Raw genomic sequence first — 16,620 nt, forward strand, 5'->3', positions numbered from 1 at the left:
TTGTTATCAATGATTGAGGTTAATGTATATTAAACTTGTAACAAGTACAATGCCTTAAGCAAAATAATACAGTATAAAAATTACACTTCCGTAAGTTAATTGCCTTGAGTAAAATAATACAGTATAAAAATTACACTTCCATAAGTTAATTGCCTTAAGTAAAATAATACAGTATAAAAAGTACACTTCCATAAGTTAACTGCCTTAAGCAAAAGAATACAGTATAAAAATTACACTTCCATTAAGTTAATTGCCTTAAGTAAAAGAATACAGTATAAAAAGTACACTTCCATAAGTTAACTGCCTTAAGCAAAAGAATACAGTATAAAAATTACACTTCCATAAGTTAATTGCCTTAAGTAAAATAATACAGTATAAAAACTACACTTCCATAAGTTAACTGCCTTAAGCAAAAGAATACAGTATAAAAACTACACTTCCATAAATTAACTGCCTTAAGCCAAAGAATACAGTATAAAAATTACACTTCCGTAAGTTAACTGCCTTAAGTAAAAGTATGACTCATGTACACAGTTAAAATGAAAAATCTTGAATGACTTCTGAGATTTACTCATAATTTAAACTGTGAATGATAGATAGATAATTTAAACTGTGAATGATGGATAGATAATTTAAACTGTGAATGATGGATAGATAATTTAAACTGTGAATGATGGATAGCTAATTTAAACTGTGAATGATGGATAGATAATTTAAACTGTGAATGATGGATAGATAATTTAAACTGTGAATGATGGATAGATAAGTTAAACTGTGAATGATGGACAGATTGATGAACAGACAAATGGATGAAAATGTTAAAAATACTGAAGTAAAGAACTGTGAATAGCAAATGGCACATCTAAGGCACCAGTCTGCAAAGTTTTACCCCCAAAACAAATGTGAATAATGGATGAATTGATGTATAAATGGCTATAACATTAAAATGAAACTAAAGAATTGTGAATAGCAAAAGGCATGTCTGGACCATTAGTCCTACAGGTAAACCAAATTTTATAGGTATATCTTGAATTGCTTTTGAATTATGATCCAAAAACAAAAGTATGAATGGTGGCTGGATGAATGAATAAAGGGGCATCTATACCACTAGTCTAAAATATGTAACACATTTCAGAGATATCATAAACAGTATTGATGTTTTGAAATAAAAGTTAGTGTGGATAATTGATGGATGCTGTAAAGACAGATGGATATAAACATCACAAATACTGATAATCAAGAATGAGAATAGCAAATGGTACATCCAGACTACAATTTTCAGACTGTTCCAATCGTGCATGGTTTTAGAGTCCTGCTCTGGAAACAAAACTGTGACTGACTATTTATGCCACATTTTGTTTCCATGGTATCATAAAAGCAATGAATGCTTAAATGCTGAAGCACCCCAATGTAATTTCCTTGACACATGCACCAAGTTTGGCTTAAATATCGTAATTAGTTTGAGTTATTCTCCAGAAACAACAAATGAATTTATATACTTCTTATGCTACATACTGTTTCCATGGTAACTAAAAAAATATACTGAATACTGAAAATTCTAAGCAGCAAAAGTCACCTATATGCAACTTGCCTGACATTGCAAAATTAGGTTGAAATATCTTTAACGCTCTGAGCCCAAGAAACAACAATTTTTTCAAAATAAAGGCAGATGCATTATTGACTGACAAATGTACAAAAGCAATATTTTGTAACAGTGGGTAATAAGTGAACACACTGAATTGTTGTTGCCAAATTCCTACCAGTTCACCATGATCAATCTTCAAGCCATCCAGTTTTTTCCTCTTCCTTCCTTTGTCCACCACATCCCACACCTCCACCTTCACAACATCATCTGTTGTCTTGTAGTTCCAATGGATGCTGGCAACCTGTAAATAATGTGGCACAAACATGAATATCTTTCAAGTCTGTGTTTTCTAGAAGTTTTAATGTACATACAAAGCATGAAATCAGATTCAGTTTTGTAATTCTTGTAGATGCTGACAACTTGCAAACAATGTTACTCACACAGGTGATTTCAAGGTCATTCAAATCCAATACATCAATTCTGTTTTACCAAAATTCTTCAAAGGCATTTTTTTAACTATTCAATTTCTGTTATGAATAATAAAAACCCACTGGTAATATCATTAAAGTTGTAATAACTCCGTACTGATGGAAACTACTGATGTACCGGTAGAAAGAAAAAGTACCATGGCATTTACCACCAGAACAAATACAGTGGTAAACTGGTTTACCAGTAATACAGTGGTAAACTGGTTTACCAGTAATACATTGCACCTTCAAAATACAATATCTGGGATTCATACTTGCTGTGTCACTGATGGAAATTAACTCAGACCTATGGCATTTCTCTGAGAGTCATGCTTACTGTTCGTAGTTGAAAATTCAGACAGATGTCAGTTTTTTCTTTGAATCTTAAGAGTCATGCTAAATATTCACAGATGGAAATTCAGTCAGACATATGGTGTTTATCTAGGAGTCATGCTTACTATTCATAGATGGAAATTCAGTCCAATGTAACTTTTTCTTTGAATCTTTTTGATGCATATTTACTATCCATAGATGGAAATTCAGTCAGACATATGGTGTTTATCTGGGAGTCATGCTTACTATTCATAGATGAAAATTCAGTCAGGTGTATGGTGTTTATCTGGGAGTCATGCTTACTATTCATAGATGGAAAATCAGTCAGACGTATGGTGTTTATCTGGGAGTCATGCTTGCTATTCATAGATGAAAATTCAGTCAGACATATGGTGTTTATCTGGGAGTCATGCTTACTATTCATAGATGGAAATTCAGTCAGACATATGGTGTTTATCTGAGAGTCATGCTTGCTATTCATAGATGGAAATTCAGTCAGACATATGGTGTTTATCTGGGAGTCATGCTTACTATTCATAGATGGAAATTCAATCAGACGTATGGTGTTTATCTGAGAGTCATGCTTACTATTCATAGATGGAAATTCAGTCAGACATATAGTGTTTATCTGGGAGTCATGCTTACTATTCATAGATGGAAATTCAGTCAGATGTATGGTGTTTATCTGGGAGTCATGCTTACTATTCATAGATGGAAAATCAGTCAGACATATGGTGTTTATCTGGGAGTCATGCTTGCTATTCATAGATGAAAATTCAGTCAGACGTATGGTGTTTATCTGGGAGTCATGCTTACTATTCATAGATGGAAATTCAGTCAGACATATGGTGTTTATCTGGGAGTCATGCTTACTATTCATAGATTGAAATTCAATCAGACGTATGGTGTTTATCTGAGAGTCTTGCTTACTATTCATAGATGGAAATTCAGTCAGACAAATAGTGTTTATCTGGGAGTCATGCTTACTATTCATAGATGGAAATTCAGTCAGACGTATGGTGTTTATCTGGGAGTCATGCTTACTATTCATAGATGGAAAATCAGTCAGACGTATGGTGTTTATCTGAGAGTCATGCTTGCTATTCATAGATGAAAATTCAGTCAGACATATGGTGTTTATCTGGGAGTCATGCTTACTATTCATATATGGAAATTCAGTCAGACATATGGTGTTTATCTGGGAGTCATGCTTACTATTCATAGATGGAAATTCAGTCAGACGTATTGTGTTTATCTGGGAGTTATCCTACTGTGAAGCTTTGTAATGGATTCTGGAAAGACACCTACACCAGATACACCAGAACAGTTGTCAAGAAAAACAGCATAACTTGCCCAAACACCACAAAAACAAAATCTTAAACGTTAACTTTAGCCTAAAGATTTTTCCTATAAAATCCCCCCCCCCCGGAACATATACCTGCAAAAAATTCAGAAAATTGGTTTTAAAAAATATTGAATAATGTCAGGCTCATGTTATGACTCTTGCAGTTCCTTCCTACAAGCATCAAATAAAACTTTAAAAACCAACTTTACCTACTGTCTACATAGAGCAAACCTTAAATGCAACTTCCAACGCAAACGTTTCCCCATAAATTGCTTCACAACCCCTAAATCAGTAAAACTGGGTTAAAAAAAGCATTAAACATGGCCAGGCATATGCCATGAACGCACAGCAATGGAATTTAAATGTAAAAATTCCGTCATCTGAGCTAAAATCAAAACCTTAAACTGACTTTAAGCTTCCGTCTACAGCTGCTGTATACAAACAATGCCAGGGTCATGCCATAAGCTCTCCAGTACTTCAAATAGCCAAGCCAAATGATGTGACATGACCATGCTCCTCTTTTTATCCCTCTTAAAAATTCATCCAGAATACTTAGTTTATCTTATTCTAAGATAAAAGAAAGAGCAGAATATTGCATATTCCAATAACACATGTAATAGAGATCTATTTTCATGTCCAGATTTTTAAAACCTTTATAGCAAGCATACCTGAATGTCCAGATATTTTTAATATTTATAGCAAGCATACCTGAATTTCATCAGTAGGAAGGTATTCCTCTACAAATTTCTGACCTTGAAGACGGAGGAAGAGACAAGTCTTTCCAACATTTCTGTCACCCTTTATCACAATCTTCACTGAAAGAGATAACAACCATATACCATAAAATTGGGATCAAAGAAATCTTTTTAATTAGTGAAGGCATTATGTCCTTTTCATCAGTTAATTTCGAATTACAATACTTTCTCTTTATAACAATGTACATCAGTCAAAGAAAAGACTTAACGACAAGGTACATAATACATCAGTCACAGAAAAACTTTACAATGAGGTACATAATACATCAGTCACAGCAAAGACTTGAAATGAGGTACATAATATATCATTCACAGAAAAGACTTGACAATGAGGTACATAATACATCAGTCACAGAAAAGACTTGACGATGAGGTACATAATACATCAGTCACAGAAAAAGACTAGAAAGTGAGGCACATAATACATCATTCATAAAAAAAAGACTTGACAGTGAGGTACATAATACATCATTCACAGAAAAGACTTGACAATGAAGTATATAATACATTAGTCACAGAAAAGACTTGACAATGAGGTACATAATACATCAGTCACAGAAAAGACTTGACACTGAGGTACATAATACATCAGTCACAGAAAAGACTTGACATTGAGGTACATAATACATCAGTCACAGAAAAGACTTGACATTGAGGTACATAATACATCAGTCACAGAAAAGACTTGACATTGAGGTACATAATACATCAGTCACAGAAATGACTTGACATTGAGGTACATAATACATCAGTCACAGAAAAGACTTGACATCGAGGTACATAATACATCAGTCACAGAAAAGACTTGACATTGAGGTACATAATACATCAGTCACAGAAAAGACTTAACATTGAGGTACATAATACATCAGTCACAGAAAAGACTTGACATTGAGGTACATAATACATCAGTCACTGAAAAGACTTGACATTGAGGTACATAATACATCAGTCACAGAAACGACTTGACATTGAGGTACATAATACATCAGTCACAGAAACGACTTGACATTGAGGTACATAATACATCAGTCACAGAAAAGACCTGACATTGAGGTACATAATACATCAGTCACAGAAAAGACTTGACATTGAGGTACATAATACATCAGTCACAGAAACGACTTGACATTGAGGTACATAATACATCAGTCACAGAAAAGACTTGACATTGAGGTACATAATGCATCAGTCACAGAAAAGACTTGACATTGAGGTACATAATACATCAGTCACAGAAAAGACTTGACATTGAGGTACATAATACATCAGTCACAGAAAGGACTTGACATTGAGGTACATAATACATTTAAGTTCACATAATGACATAACATGTATGACCTTATTCACCTTATAACAGAAGTTGTATCATAATGAAGGGCCTTATAGTGAGTGTTGTACTGCATAATGTCATTCTTAATTTGATTCCTTTTAGATCCAAGGTGAGGGTCATTCTCCCATCAAATTAGTAAACAACTTGCTCCTAGAACATTCTAAACATTCTAATTTCTATTTTTTTTTAAACTAGACCTTGAACCCGACATCTGCCAACATGTTTACCTCCAAGTAATAATGATCTTAAAATATAATATGAAATCATAGGCAAAGAATTATCTGCTATTTACAAAATAACATGACATTAGTCTGGTAGGCCTAGCTTCTACCCTGAATTATGGATAAAGGTGAATCATACAAAACAAGTTCAACATACACTGCATAAAATTATGGACAGTGCAAACAGTGTGTGTGTGTGATTTGGATATTTAACATAGCTTTAACAATTTTTCAGTCATATCGCTATGATGTCTGTAGTGTGGCAGTTTATAGTGATGTCTAGCACTGGGGCATCATGCCGCAGACATGTAGCATGATGTCCCATCCAGTCACATTATCCTGATACCAGGCCGACCAGTCCTAACACTAACCTCTTAATGCTGAGAGCCAAGTGAGGCAGCTGTAAGTACCATTTTTATAAGTCTTTGGTATGACTTAGCCATGGATCAAACTCACGACCTCTCGATTCCGAGGCAGACGCTCTAACCACTAGGCCACCAGAGCGGTCAAGAAGAAGTATTTTTCATTGCATGGTATTTGTTCAAAAACCAGGTCTGAACTGTGAAAGAGCATGCAAAAAGTCACCTGTGTCCAAAGGCCATTTGACTTTTTCCCATGGGTGAACATTATTGACAGGTTTAACTGTATTAATAAAACTAAATTATACATTTGATAATGTATCATTTACTGTTATATTTATATCCACTGATAATATACACGTATCACTAATGTTAAATTATACATTTGACAATGTATCTCTTACTGTTAGATTTGTACCCCCGATAATATATCACTAATGTTGAATTGTACCCTTGACAATGTATCAGCTAATGTTGAATTGTACCTTTGACTATGTATCACTTACTGTTAGATTTGTACTTAATGATAATATATCACTAATGATGAATTAACTTGTGATGAAAATGTATCACTTACTGTTATACTGAACCCCTTTCGCAAATTTCCTCTGCAGCTGTGCCCCCATTGACTGATGTCCTGGGGGTGGGGTTCCTCGCACTACTGACCCTTTCCCAGCCCCTCCTTCCTGAAGGTTGCTGCCCAGAAATTTTCTAAACAAGGACATTGTGGTTTATTGCTTTATGTCATCTGTCTTATACACTTGTCCCTGCGCTATGCTAACAAGGCGTTACCGCAGTGCTGAAAATAAAAGGAAAATGGAGAAAATATAACCTGCTGTTACGGTGTGTCACATTTTTATTTCTGAATCATCTATAATACATAACATTTTACTTTGTCAATTTGGTATGTAGCAAACTTCATCATTATAAAAACAAGAGCCCAAAGTAGGCCTGATATTGCTCACATGGCTTACATAACTTAACACCTCACCATTTCATTAAGCTTGTATATATAGTATTGTAAGAGCAAAATTTATACAACCTATCTCTCAAATTTGATATCATGTTCATTTTACCTATTTAACTACATCACAATAATAATTCTTTCCAAAGATCGCAGTATGATCAATAAGTAAAACTTCATGCTTGTAATCAAGTCATCCAAGATACAATGCAAGATCATCACATTAATACATGGATCTGGCTCATTTTCAAAGTCATCCAAGATCGGATGCAAGATCATCACACTAATACATGGATCTGGCTCATTTTTAAAGTCATCCAAGATCTGATGCAAGATCATCACATTAATTAATATATACAATGATCTGGCTCATTTTCAGTCATCCAAGATTGGATGCAAGATCATCACATTAATACATGGATCTGGATCATTTTTAAAGTCATCCAAGATCTGATGCAAGATCATCACATTAATACATGGATCTGGCTCATTTTTAAAGTCATCCAAGATCTGATGCAAGATCATCACATTAATTAATATATACATGGATCTGGCTCATTTTCAGTCATCCAAGATTGGATGCAAGATCATTACATTAATACATGGATCTGGCTCATTTTTAAAGTCATCCAAGATCTGATGCAAGATCATCACATTAATTAATATATACATGGATCTGGCTCATTTTCAGTCATCCAAGATTGGATGCAAGATCATCATATTAATACATGGATCTGGTTCATTATCAGTCATCCAAGATCCGATGCAAGATCATCACATTAATACATGGATCTGGTTCATTTTCAAAGTCATCCAAGATCTGATGCAAGATCATCACATTAATTAATATATACATGGATCTGGTTCATTTTCAAAGTCATCCAAGATCTGATGCAAGATCATCACATTAATTAATATATACATGGATCTGGTTCATTTTCAGTCATCCAAGATTGGATGCAAGATCATCATATTAATACATGGATCTGGCTCATTTTCAAAGTCATCCAAGATCTGATGCAAGATCATCACATTAATTAATATATACATGGATCTGGCTCATTAATGATCTGATCCAAGAAGATAAATGCCTATATTCCATTTTCCCATGGGTCAGTGGTTCTTCCTCCACCCAATATATTGGCCACCATATATAGTATTTCATGTGGTAAAAAATGGGTTTAATCCCCATGAAACCAAAACAAATCCAGTTTGCTTAAAATCCAATAAAAAATGTGGCTTCAAGAGCAGTAACACCCAATCAATCAGATGCAACGTTCTCTCATTAATGTGTGGATCCCACTCATTACTGAGCTCATTCAAGACCTGAATGATATAAGCTCATATTTCAAGTATGATCAAAATTAGATAACAAAATATGGCTCTCTGAAGCTCAGATAATCAGATACAAGACTGCCATATTTAATATGTGGATTCTTAGTCTTTATTAAACTCATTCATGATCATAATATGTGTGGATCCCGAGTCTTTATTAAACTCATTCATGATCATAATATGTGTGGATCCCGAGTCTTTATTAAACTCATTCATGATCATAATATGTGTGGATCCCTAGTCTTTATTAAACTCACTCATGATGATAATATGTGTGGATCCCTAGTCTTTATTAAACTCATTCATGATGATAATATGTGTGGATCCCTAGTAAACTCATTCATGATAATAATGTGTGGATCCCTAGTCTTCATTAAACTCATTCATGATCATAATATGTGTGGATCCCTAGTCTTCATTAAACTCATTCATGATCATAATGTGTGGATCCCTAGTAAACTCATTCATGATGATAATATGTGTGGATCCCTAGTCTTTATTAAACTCACTCATGATCATAATGTGTGGATCCCTAGTCTTCATTAAACTCATTCATGATCATAATATGTGAGGATCCCTAGTCTTCATTAAACTCATTCATGATCATAATATGTGTGGATCCCTAGTAAACTCATTTATGATGATAATATGTGTGGATCCTAGTCTTCATTAAACTCATTCATGATGATAATATGTGTGGATCCCTAGTAAACTCATTCATGATCATACTATGTTTGGATCCCGAGTCTTTATTAAACTCATTCATGATCATAATATTTGTGGATCCCTAGTAAACTCATTCATGATGATAATGTGTGGATCCCTAGTCTTCATTAAACTCATTCATGATCATAATATGTGTGGATCCCTACAAACTTAATTAACAATTATTATTTTTATTATTATTATTATTATAACTGATGATTTGACAATAGTGTCATAATCTAACTTCTGTAAAGCTTCAATTACTTTTATGATTTATATTTGCAATGTCACCAGTTTAACACCATTACAACAAGGCATTGATTATTTGACCATCAATTGTAACTGCTCACATACATGGTACCAGTGTAGCTTTCGGAAAGGCAGTCCTTTTCATGAGATAATTACAATGAAAAAGATTAACTGTTTAGTCATGCTGGTTTCATGCCTCTTTACTTAAATCTTGAATTTACGTGTTCTGCTGGCTAGCTATCAAAATAGAAAAAAGGAGGCATGCTGGGGAAAATAAGACATACCATGAGGATGTTTTACAGTGAGAAACTGTGCGTTGTTTAAGAATTTCATGCATATCTGACCCTGCAACTAGGGTCCCTGAGTACGGTTAGTACTGGATATCATAAATGTGATCAAAATTCACCAGTATTGGTGAATGTTATGGAAATCAATTTTTTCAGGATTTTACTTCAACATTATAGAAAAATGGGTGGACTGAGACTCTACTGAGTCGAGTTTACATAACGTCTTTTCATGTTTTAATAGAAGAGATAATAATTTTGACACTAAACAGAATTAAGAGATTAAACCATGAATTTTACCTGACAAGACATATTTAATTGGTGTTAATTTCCTTCAATTTTTCCACCTGTTTGCATTTCCCAAAGTTTTTCATTGATTGCTATTTTACCATATATTATTATTTACAGTGTATGAGAAACCAATTTTTAATAGTAAAACATGTTTCTTCTAGAGTACTTACCCAATCATAATACCTTAGATCTACTGCTACATTGCAAATCCAGCCATCCCAGGCTAAAAACATTTAGCTGAAAAGATAAAAGTTATCTGCCCACCTAAGTGGGGGTCAGCTCAGTGACCTCCCCTTGGAACAGGGAATGGCACCAAATCCTGTGAATATGTCAGTTACTACTGGAGTGGAATGCAGCCTCTCTATATGGATGCAACTGCAGGGAGGCAGGGAGGGTGTATGTGTAATACAATTGGGTAAGTATTCTCAAAGAAACATTTTATGATAAAAAAAATGTTTTTTCTTTAAATACTTTACCCAATCATAATACTGGCGGATAATAGGGAAGAGGTGGAAGGAGATACATCCCCTTACATCAGAGATACCATCTCCAGTCACTTAAGGTATGTGAGACAGCTTCTAGATAACCCAGCTGGATAGGACTCCATCTGTCACAGAGCAGCTTCAAATGGGAAACTATTTCCATCCCACAAAACCAGCAGAGGTTATGAAGCTGCATTTGAAAAGGTAACCAACCTTTTGTACCTCAAGTAACCTTTTGTACCTCACGTAACCTTTTGTACCTCAAGTAATCTTTTTTCACCTCAAGTAACCTTTTGTACCTCAAGTAAAGGTTCCTCCAAACTGAGTTGAGCCCTTTGGGATGAAAGATCTCAAATAAGAACTCTGATCTCCATCCCATGATAATTAGGGAAGTTTCACTCATATGCAATGATTTTGGTGACTGTACTAATGGCTTCAACCAATATTCGAAGCAAATACATTAGTAGTGTTGAGCTTAAGTGTGGATTGTCAATGAAGACACCAGTTTAGAAAATCCAGAACACAATCATCTGACTACTTGTTCTGCTATGCTGTTTGAGATAAGTCACCACAGCTAAATGCGGTAAAACTTGGCACACAGACACTAAGACTGCATGGGTATAGACAAATTACCTGTATGTATCTGGTCGTAGTAAAAATTATACATATATTTTGAGTTTTCTAAAGACTTGCACACACATATAAGTTAAAGCTATAGACAGAACTACTCTGAAGTCACATAGGCTACCAATCCAAATAGGTAAATACTATTTACGTGATAGCAAACTGAAAGGCAGAACTTTCTCAACATAGGAAGAAAGAAAAGATGGAAATACAGATGGAGTATACTTCCCATTAGATATGAAGACATGAAGAGATTCCAAAAACTGGGATTTTGCAAGGTCTCTCTTGATGAGAGCATGCTGCTTGGTTATAGCGATAGCAGTAACCGATGCTTTGTCAAGATTTGGTGCTAATCCATGTACCAAAGGGAGATCACTCTGCCCAACTGCCAACTAGGTGGTCAGATAACTTTTACTTTTACAGCTAAAAGTTTGTAACCATGGAAAGGCTGGATTTGTGAGACAGTAGTTCTCCTAAGGTACTTATGATTGGCTAATGTATTTCAAGAAGAAATACTTTTCCAATAAACTCTAACAAAATATGTGATTCTCTCTGCACTGGATAGCGGAAAGATTACAGTCCTCACCCTCCTTGATTTGTCTGCAGCATTTGACACAATAGACCATGATATATTACTTCACCATCTCCAGCATGTATTTGGCATTTATGATACAGCCTTACTGTGGTTCAAGTCCTACTTGGTCAACAGGACACAAATTGTATCTGCAAATGGAATACACTCCAGCCCAGTTGATCTATGTTGTGGTGTTCCACAGGGGTCTGTTCGTGGACCTGTTCTCTTCATTCTGTACACTCAGCCACTCTCAAGTGTCATAGATCATCATCCAGTGCCTCACCAATTGTACACTGATGACACACAAATATACAAATCTAGCCACCCAAATGAAGTTGATGCTACCATCCAAGGTGTAGAGAGGTACATTTCTGATGTGAAATCATGGATGACTTGTAACAAGCTGCAGATGAATGATGATAAAACTGAGGCCATTCTGATCACAACACAATGACTTTCTCATTCACATCCTTTACCTCAAACAATAAATATCAGCAACGCCAACATTAAATTCACACAATCAGTACGAAACCTACGTGTTACTCTGGACAGTACTCTCACATTGCACCAACATGTCATGAACATATGCAAGGCTGCATATCTTGAGCTAAGACGCATCAGCTCAATTCGCAAATATCTTTCAGTTGATGCCACAAAAACATTTGTGTTCATTAGTACTTTCAAGACTGGACTATTGTAACTCCATTCTGTCTGGTTCATCTCAATATCTACTCCAGAAACTTCAAGAAGTTCAAAACACAGCTGCTCAGATCATACTTAGAGTATCATGATCACAGCACACCTCCCCGCTGCTCTGTACCCTACACTGGCTATCCATTCGATCCAGAATCAAACACAAAATTTGTTCTTTGTGCTATGTTTCATGACATTCACACACACTTTCTTTTCTTACTATTATCAACTAGTATAGCAGCTCAATGGTTACGGCACTGGCTCATGACCAGAATAGTCAGATTCAATGTGTGTTTTTGGATCTTTGACATAGCTTAAACAATTTGAGTCATATCACTACAATGTCTGCAGTGTGGTAGTTTATAGTGACGTCTACCACTGGGGTATCATGCCACAAACTTGTGGCATCATGTCTCACCCAGTCACATATCCTGACACCTGGCTGACCAGTCCTAATACTAACCTCTTCATCCTGAGAAACAGGAAAGACAGCTGCTAGTACTATTTTTTTAAGTCTTTGGTATGATTCAGCCCGAGTTAAAACCCATGACCTACTGCATCTATGGCAGACACTCTGACCACTTAGACTACCAGTGCGGTCACAGCTTCAATTACTGACATCAGATCAGCCTATAATATCAGTCATACAGGTCATTATTGTTCAGTGCCAACCATTTCACTAATGGGTGTGTTTGATTATGAATACCTTTAAATGGTGATTAATCACTCTATTTGGATCCTCATACATCAGATCAGCCTAAAACATCAGTCATACAGGTCATTATTGTTCAGTGCCAACCATTTCACTAACGGGTGTGTTTGATTATGAATACCTTTAAATGGTGATTAATCACTCTATTTGGATCCTCATACATCCATATTCCATTAGAAGGTGTGTTTGATTATGCATACTTTTAATCCTCATACATCCATTAGAAGGTCATTAAATTCATGCCACTTGAAACACAATGTTAAAGTATATGGACATTTAGGGAAGAAGTCAACAGAAAGGAGTGATCCAAGTTCTTTTCATGAATCAGTGATCTAGCCTCCATGGTAAAAGTCCATAATTTTCATCTGGGAGTTTCCTGATGATAGTTGAAGTGCAGAGAATTCAATAATCAGGACTGAACAGACTTTCTTGAAACTTTCAGTATTAAATTTTAAAACATAAATTTATATATAATATCAATAAATGCAGACTGACTTCCACTACTTGCTTACTATTTACCTATCAGTCCAACATGGAGAAATCATAATTTCTTCAATACATGGTAGCTAATGTGACAGAGCAATTTTGTGTACTTGGTTAACCTAGTATCGATCAACTTTTATGATATTTTCAATAAATAAATTATATCCAAAGAACATAAGCTTGTATATAACACAATTTGAGTGTAATTGGAGTATATCTGTACAAACACAAACACACATAAATATACATTTACTACCTATGATATGCAATATAAACAAGGTACTTGTTTTGAGGTTATCAAACAACAGTGGAATGTTTTAATATAAATATTGAAAACTGTTATGTCAATATACATAATTTAAACATGACAACGAATTTTTTTATACATAGATATTACATACGAGAGCATATTAAAAAATAAAACAAGATAAAACGAACCATATGCTAAATTTCAACCATCTACTGCAACTTGTCTACTTTTCTGCTATTTCGCGTAACGCTAGACCAGCAAGTTGTTCTCCACCTTTTTTTTTTGTTTGTTTGTTTGTTTCTGACTGGCGGCGGTCAAACAAAACAAAAAAAGGTGGAGAACAACTTGCTGGTCTAGTGTAACGCATGATACCTGAAGAACATTATACCTTGCATTTCGCACGTATCAACGGCAGATTTGGAGGTGGATTTGAGTGGATTTGGTGGTGGATTTAGGTGTTTCGTATAACCCCACACTCTCTGCTTTAATGATTGTTCGCGATGAACGTAATATATTACACTCAGTATAGATCAAACTCCATGTCAAACTGCTATGACAAATGGCATCTTATTTCTCAGACCGTCAAAATACAAATCAATCTGAAACATGTGATTCAACCTAAACATAATTACCAAAATTAAAATACTTTATCCTCAGAGGTAACCATAGTTCATTAAATTAAATGTGTGGAAAATATTTTGTTATGAACACATATCATCTCGTCAAAATTGCGATCTCGTAATTTTGGCATCCGGTTGACTCTGAGTCGTAGAGGCGCATGTACTTTTTTTTTTTTTTTTTTTTTTTAATGCACATTCCTAACTATCAAGAAGAAGCACTGGTGGATTAGAGACGTTTCGCCCCACTGACGTTTCGACCCAGGTCATTTTGCCCCACTTCAGTGGACATTTCGGCCCACTTTAATGGACGTTCCGGACCATGACACTGTATGAGTTCTGACATCAATTAATAACTAAAATGTTTAAATTCAATTAAAATATTTCTTTATATTTCAAAACATATGTGCTATTATTTTATTTTATTTACACAAAAGCTTCAATGACTTATTTAAAAAGTAAGACAAATTAACAGAAGAAGAAGAAGATACTTATAGCCTATTAGAGTCACACCATTTTATTGTAATAGATGGTTGTAGGTAACTAATGGTGATTAATTTCTATAAAAATGGAGGAGAGAAGGGATTACAATAAAATCTGAATGGTAAAGTAAAGTGGGGACAATGGTGTAGTGTATCAATTTCTATAAATATTCATCGAAGTGGGGCCAAACGTCCTGGTCCGAAACGTCCGGGTGCCGTATTCTCGCGGCACTAAACAAGGAACGAATAACAAATAAAAGCAATAATTTACATGCTAATGAAAGTTGCCTTATTTGTTTATTTATCATTTATCTCCGTTCCTGTATTCCGAAAATATTGTAAATGATGTCATTCTGGCAACAAACTGCGTCCAATAGAACATATTGCGTCTACTGCAAGATAAAACGAGATTATCGTATTCTCGCGGCAAATGTAATCGTTGTACGGGGGCCCAAATCAGGTACGAAATGAAAACAGTGACAACAATAACACGTCGTGCGTAAAAGAAAACGTATAATTAAGTTTTAAAAATATGAAAGATTTACAATCGTTATGAGTCCTTATAGCTATATATTCAACTATTCACTGAGTGCGGACACCTGAAAACAATCAAAAGACAAATTACCAACAACAATTGCATAGGCTCCTAACTATGGAGGGCGATTATCGCCATAAATTCTATGCATGTATTTACTATTCTTCTTTGATGCATTATAACTTGGTATCTCACAAGCACGAGCTTTCCAACATACCATTAAAATGCCGCAGTCATCTACAAGAATGAACTTGTGATTCTCAGGGCTGTTCCGCTTGAGGTTCATTTATGTCATAGCCGCCACGGAAGATGGATTGGTCTGAGTGTGAAGGGTCGAAAACGCAGACTGACACTCCTTTTACTTACTTCTACCTTTTCTCTTCTTATATCTGTTCTATTGGTACCTTTCTTCCTATATATTTTTGACCATGCGCCACGCGTTGCTTAACAGTCAGGTTTGACTGCGTCAACATATTTAAAGATAGATAGACACGTTCTCTCCTAAATATTCGAATTTTAACCATTGTGATTCCGCCACATTTTCTTTAATTTCCAATCGTCACCTGTTTAGAATCAATAAACTCATCGGGTTCGGCGACTTTGGACTTTTTTGGACCACTGCTCTCATACATTTTCAAGAACGACTTCACCTACGGAAAGTCAAAATGACATAAAGTTTCTAAGTCCGCGAAGTTTACTTAAGAAATAATTTTAAATGCAGAACAACAAGTAGATCAATTACAGCCAATAACTTTCTAGTTCCAGACGAAAGAAAGAATTATTTTTAAAACAGTTTTAATACTCTGGGGCCATTATATGGAAGAATATTCTAAAAGAAATCAAAGAATCTTCTAGCATATCAGCTTTTTAATCATGGGTACATTCAGTGGATGAAATCTAAATCTTAATTCATACCACATGGCCCATCCATCTCCTCCAAAT

General features: G+C 35.0%; 1 protein-coding gene across 3 annotated transcripts in view; it reads right to left on the reverse strand.

Annotated features, from left to right (window-relative positions):
- The window catches only part of LOC149777689 (rab-like protein 6), a 67,207-nt gene extending 52,380 nt beyond the window's left edge, over positions 1 to 14,827 (reverse strand). For 2 of the 3 annotated variants that reach the window (XR_016415443.1, XM_089938740.1), the window contains exons 1-4: positions 14,677 to 14,827; positions 6,976 to 7,197; positions 4,439 to 4,545; positions 1,761 to 1,886 (exon numbers count right to left, since the gene is read on the reverse strand). Coding sequence is in view for 2 of the 3 variants with exons in the window: in XM_089938740.1 (XP_089794866.1) it covers positions 1,761 to 1,886; positions 4,439 to 4,545; positions 6,976 to 7,123 (381 nt within the window). In the remaining variant the exon portion in view is untranslated. Of the gene's footprint in view, positions 1 to 1,760; positions 1,887 to 4,438; positions 4,546 to 6,975; positions 7,198 to 14,432 lie in introns of all 3 variants that reach the window. The other variant, XM_089938741.1, reaches the window with a different exon arrangement.
- Between the last annotated feature and the right edge of the window lie 1,793 nt (positions 14,828 to 16,620).

Source organism: Sinohyriopsis cumingii, chromosome 17, assembly GCF_028554795.1.
Source record: "Sinohyriopsis cumingii isolate HCF-2022 chromosome 17, ASM2855479v2, whole genome shotgun sequence".
Classification (NCBI taxonomy): domain Eukaryota; kingdom Metazoa; phylum Mollusca; class Bivalvia; order Unionida; family Unionidae; genus Sinohyriopsis; species Sinohyriopsis cumingii.